This window comes from Buceros rhinoceros, unplaced genomic scaffold (genome assembly GCF_000710305.1).
Source record: "Buceros rhinoceros silvestris isolate BGI_N320 unplaced genomic scaffold, ASM71030v1 scaffold17144, whole genome shotgun sequence".
Classification (NCBI taxonomy): domain Eukaryota; kingdom Metazoa; phylum Chordata; class Aves; order Bucerotiformes; family Bucerotidae; genus Buceros; species Buceros rhinoceros.
In genome coordinates, this window is record NW_010409007.1 from 47051 (window position 1) to 53066 (window position 6016).

The window sequence follows — 6016 nt, forward strand, 5'->3', positions numbered from 1 at the left end:
TTTTTCTTTCCCAGAACATTTCAGTTTGAAGGGCACCAAATACATTTTTTCTTTTAAATGTGCTTTGTCTGTGCCAGTACAGTTGTGTGGTCTGTCAAAGAGCGTGACTCACCTGGGGTTACCCCATAGCAGAGTAGTACTTGATCCCCAAGAGCCCTGATGGAGCTGTAGGAAAGACAGGTTTTCGGTGGCTGGACCTAGACTTCTTTCCCAGAACATTTCAGTTTGAAGGGCACCAAATACATTTTTTCTTTTAAATGTGCTTTGTCTGTGCCAGTACAGTTGTGTGGTCTGTCAAAGAGCGTGACTCACCTGGGGTTACCCCATAGCAGAGTAGTACTTGATCCCCAAGAGCCCTGATGGAGCTGTAGGAAAGACAGGTTTTCGGTGGCTGGACCTAGACTTCCCAGTTACGTGGTTCTCCAGTGTACAGGTGGGAAGCGGTCAGAACAGTGTTGCATCTTGATTGCCTGTCTTTAAGGATGCACCAGGGACTGCAGGTACAAAGAAAGGGCCTTCTTACTATGCAAGGTGATCAGCCTAGGATGAGATACAGGATCTCGAGTTATATAGAACCAGAGTGGACTTTAATTGTCTGTTGTCTAAACACTGAGTTTTAGCTTTGATTCTGACTGTGGCTTCCAGGCCTCAGAAAAATGTAAGTATTGAATAGTACCTGTCCTGCAGGTTCATCAGCATAGAATCTATTTCCAAAAACATTCTCTGCAAAAGTATCTTCTCCCCTTCTATCATCTTAAATGAAGGACTCTTAACTATGCACAGGATGAGGCACATTGTGCATGAAAAATTACACAATTATGAATGTTTGGATTAGTTTATATGATTGACTGATCATCCTTAAATATTTTATAACGCAACCATTCAGCAAATCAGGCTGATGCAATGTATCCCTATCAACGAGTAATTTCCTGTATGTTTGTTTGCCGTTTGTTCTGTAGCAGCTGCATTAAGTTTGTTAATGAAATACAGTGAGTAGATCATGATTCCCCTCGCTCTTTATTTCATAGGTTGGTGAGACCAGATGCAAAAAAGTTTGCACTTCGAAATCTGATCTGAGATCCAATGATTTCAGCATCGTTGGAAGCTTGCCAAGGGATTTTGAATTATCGAATTATGACTGTTATGGGAAGCCCATTGAAGTCAACAATGGGCTCGGGAAATCTCAAGCCAAGAACAACAAGAAGCCTCCTCCTCCCAAGCCTGTCATACCATCAGCAGCAAAGAGAATCGATCTTTATGCAAGAGCACTGTTCCCTTTTTGCTTCTTGTTCTTCAACGTCATATACTGGTCCATATATTTATGATAAATCTTTTATTTATTTTTTTCATATGTGTAAAATATATCCCATTTCATTACCCCTTCGCAGTCATGAAGGCCACTGTGTGAAATTACTTGCATTTGCAAAGCAATATGTTGCATTTTGATGCCATGCGATTGTACTGAACATATGGCATCTGAAATCTGAATGAAAGCATGACACTGCAATGTCTGTGCTCCGACCAACGTTGTATATAAATGTACAGCATACATCCTGCTTTAGGAATATATATGAAGGACAATGCATACTACATTATAAAGCTGAATAATGCTCTTCAGTTATTAGTAACATACAGAGATTTAAAGTGTTTCTGACAATGAAACTGATGTGCACGTTGAGTATTATTAAAATCAGTATTCTAGTATATGTAGTATTTAAAAGTTTTCTGCTGACTTCCAGAGAGGGGGAAAAAACCCAACAAACCCAAAAGATCTCGTTCTTGTATAATTTTAGATGGCACTGTTGAAGAAAAAGCAAAGATGTAATTCATATTATTTAGACTTTGTAAGTGAAGGCAGCATTGAATAAGCTGATCTTGTCTATGTGGAAAAATAAAGATCAGAGAATTACTAATTTTGTAAAATCAGCTCATTTAGAAAAAACCCCCAACAATTGTATCCATCAAGCAGCACACTTAAGTGTGTGAGAATATGCTGAAAATAATTGGGCCAAATTTTGACTGCTGTTTCCTTAGGGACAAACTACATGCAATGTGTCCTAAACAAACAGGCCTCTTCCAAGACTAAAGACATCAAGAGTTTTGGAGAAATATCACAAGACGCAGTTCAGTATCAGGTTATGTTATACTTTTTTACATTAATCTGTCCTCTGGCTCATCTTCAGTAGCATCTGGCAAGCCTGCAGTGTATGTCACAATTTTGTTGTTGTTGCTTCAGATACGTATTACTTGATTTGTTTTGTTTATCCACTTGAAAGCTTTCCGTTTGAACAAACCAGTTGTGTCAAGATGAAATCCCATTTTTACCATCAGTTAGACTTTTGTTGTTTGTCTGTTGTAGCACAGATGACCTAAGCTCACACCAAGCCACCAGTGGAAGTGAAGACGTGTCCAAAGGTCTAAGGCGCTGAGACTCTTAAATTAAGACATCACGAGCCCTTGTGCCTATATGTTAATTCACAACTCATTGATTTGGCTGCTACTTTTTGGAGAATTCAGGTCCTGTACATGAAACAGTTCTGAGAGGAGACTCTCCATTTTCCAGAGGAAACTACCTAAATGTGATCTCCTTGGGGTGCGTAGTGCAGGACTTGTGGTCTCCAAGGGCTGCCAGGGTACATGCCCTCGTAAGGGCGAGTCATGAGGTGAAACACAGACAAAAGAAAGCAGCTTGTCTGAAGGTGTCTGAGTAGTGTATGTTCCCTGGGAGATTACAGGGGCTGGGCCTTAGCCCTCGGGAGCGTGCCATAGAGAAACATATCTCCACTTGTAAAGCTGGGGCACCACAGGTAATTAAAATACGAAAATAAGAGAGTTGTCACTAACTTGTCAGTTCATGGAAGGAAATATGCATTATTGGCTCCGCATAGTCTAGGAAGAGACTGCATTAAATACTCAAAACCTTCCATAATGTGGAAACAGACACAAACCTGCCTGTTGCGTTGAGCCAATGCAGGCTGTGAGTGGACTGTTGGATCACTTGGGTATGACCCACCACGTGAATGTTGCCCAGATATGGTGAGCCTGCACAACCAGGTCAAAAGTGAAAATATAAAGAGAGTGAAGCATGCCACGCTGGCTTCGCTGGGCATCTGGTGAATCTGCACGGGCCCAGGGTTTTTTCTAACCACTGCCACTTTGTGATCAGCAGCCTGGTTGCAGCAATTCGTGTTTGGGTTGAAGAGTTCTGCTTTTCAGAATATGGTCGTGCACTTTACACCAGCTCCCTGGACACTTTCGCGTGGAGATTTCAGTGAGCCACTTTAGCAGGTGGCCATAGTTTGTCCTATGTATTTCCCTCTGATCTGAGGAATGGAAGGGGAATTACAGATGTTGCTCAGCCATGTTGTAATGGGGGAGGTCGGGTGGGAAATGCTATCTTTGAAGTCTAGTTCAAAGTTTCACTGTTTCTGTCTATTGAAGGTATTTACAGAGTTGTCAGAGACTCTAAGAAGCAATAAGGATAAGTCAAAGAGAGGAAGGAAGAGAGGGGTAATTTTTATACTTACAATCAGAGTGCTATATTTATAGACATTATTTATTCTCACACTTGTATTTTTTCTTACAGTACTGGAAAGCAAGAAAATAATTACCCTGTGTCAGAAATTATATGAATTTTGGAAGATAATTTTCTTGTTGAAACTCTTATTAAATGATTTATCTGTAATTAATGTCCATATTCTATCTGTATAATCTCAATTATAGATTTTATTGTTAAATTAATCTTTGTTTCTTCTTGCTTTCCTGATTATTTGACAGTTTTTGTGGTTCATCATAAAACATTTAATCAATAATACACTGTAATTGCTTTCCAGCTCACACAAAAGAAAGCAAAAGGAATGTATATTGTTAAGCTAGAGGCTTTTCGTTCATTACTGCACAAAAACTAAGGAAAGAAGCAAAGTTTAACAGCAAATTTGAATCAAAATTTTAAATAAAACTGTATCAGCTATAAAGTATTTATTTTCTTTTTACTTACACTAAATAAAATTGCAGCATTTGAATTACCTCAGAATATATTAACTTGGCCTACTGAGCAATAATAATTGATTTATTATATTTCTGTTCTTTCCACGAAAGATCGTCGAGACTTTTGTGTACCATATCACATTATGGTCCTCCAGCACCCTCTAGTTGTAAAATTCTGCCTGCTGAGTGATTTCCAGAACGAGGTGCAAAGATAAAACTGTATAGGCAGTTCAGGATGTAACTTGATATTGATAACATGAAGGAAAAAAATATATTAGTAAATTACAAATAAATTGACATAAAATCAATGGACAGCTGTAGAAACCTGCCATGCGGTATGAATTTAAAATTGTAGAAATAAAGACATTCGGGTAGTAGCAAAGGTGAGGCTCATGAAGTCCACATTAGTAATGAGATTAAGTAGTCATGATATCTGAACAAACTGCGTGACAGCAAAATCTGCTTCTGAGGGAGATACCATCTGTGTTTCATCTGACGTTTACTTGAAGTTCTCCTGTTTACTGGTAGGAGAGTTACAAATTTTTTTCTACCTCAGTGTTTTCTTGGCTCTCAAGCATCGAGGCACAGCATCCGTAGAGTCCATTCCTTTTTTCCATAGCATTATGGCCCTTTAGCTATCTTTCTGTTCCAGGATTTTGGAATACATTCAAACACTGCATCAGGAATTTCCATAGAGATTAATTAATTCAGTTCTTAACTGCATCCACAAATTTAAGCTCTACAATGACTAAGGATTGAAAAGTGTTGTCAGCTGCGATGCTTTAATTCCCCGTTCGGGTGTGTGACGTGCTGTGTGGAGTAATGCATGCCTTTCTTTCTCGTGCTGGTTTGACTCATGTTTGACACCCAGTTTTAGGAGCAGCTCTGTAGTGGGTTTTTTCACCTCCTCTTTTCTTCAGTCTCAAGTTAATTCTAGCTGAGATTGTCTATGTAAGCAGTCTGTCTTTTACGTGAGGAAGGGAGTTTATTTCTGTAAGTGCAGTGTACATAAGATTGACTACCTGGAAACATTGCCGAGAAGCTTTCATTCTTCAAAGTCTTCAAATTAATTTGTACTTGGTAACAGGAAATGTGTGTGTAAAGGGAGAGTATCTTCAGTGCCCTATTACTCAGTAAAGAGAAAGCAGTAACGCTGCCTTTTGAGGTGCTTTCGATGAGCATGACCACAGAGGCTGATCTGGTTGTACAACCATTTTGATTGTAGTCTTTCGAAAAGATTGTAGTAATTTTGAAAATTGTCTTTATTTGAAAATGTTTCACTCTGAGAGAGTCAATAACTTCCTTAAGCAGTCTGTCATAGCTTAATGCAGTCTGTTAGGAGAAACGATAATGCAGTTGAGAACATTGGTCTCTTCAATTAAAGCAGCTTATCCTATGGTTATTGGGTGTCTTGTGCTGAGGGTATTTAGGTAACAGGAATTTATTGACAAGGGAGCGCAACCTGAATATATGCCACGCCGAGTGATTTTTTCAGGCTGTAGTGATAGCTTAGTGCTGAAAAGAGTACAAATGCAGTGTGTAGAGAAGGGAATGAGAGGACACTGTTCCTTGATGCTTTGTTATACTAGTTCTGGGATTAGAGAAGATAATGTGGAAAGAAAAAGGAATTCAGATACAGAGATATTGAATAATAGTTTTATTTGTGTCTACAATTTAATTGTGTCTAACAATTTAATTGATCTGTATAGGAACACGTAACAGTTACCTTCTTTTTATATGAAGAATTAATTTAAAAAAAAAGGAAAATTAAGCTCATCTGTGGTGCCAGAAAGATACAGAAACTTTTCATACAAAGCTCTACACTTAAATAAACAATGGAATATACAGAAAACAAAATGTGGTTTTAAAGATACAAAATTCTCATTGTTGTGGTTTGTCTATACCATTGTGTCAAACCAATCACAAATAATCTGGGCTCCTTGCAGCATTCTCTTGCATTTTGACTTACTCGGGAAATTTACCCACCCATCTACTTCCAGTAGTCATGGCTTGGCTTCATGGACGAAGA

At 38.6% G+C, this 6016-nt stretch overlaps 1 protein-coding gene across 2 annotated transcripts in view; it reads left to right on the top strand.

Annotated features, from left to right (window-relative positions):
- Positions 1–1909, top strand: part of GLRB (glycine receptor, beta) — a 48059-nt gene extending 46150 nt beyond the window's left edge. For both annotated transcript variants that reach the window (XM_010135088.1, XM_010135089.1), the window contains one exon: positions 1029–1909. In XM_010135088.1, coding sequence (XP_010133390.1) covers positions 1029–1325 — 297 coding nt within the window. In that variant the 3' untranslated portion in view covers positions 1326–1909. The remainder of the gene's footprint in view (positions 1–1028) is intronic.
- Positions 1910–6016: the final 4107 nt, after the last annotated feature.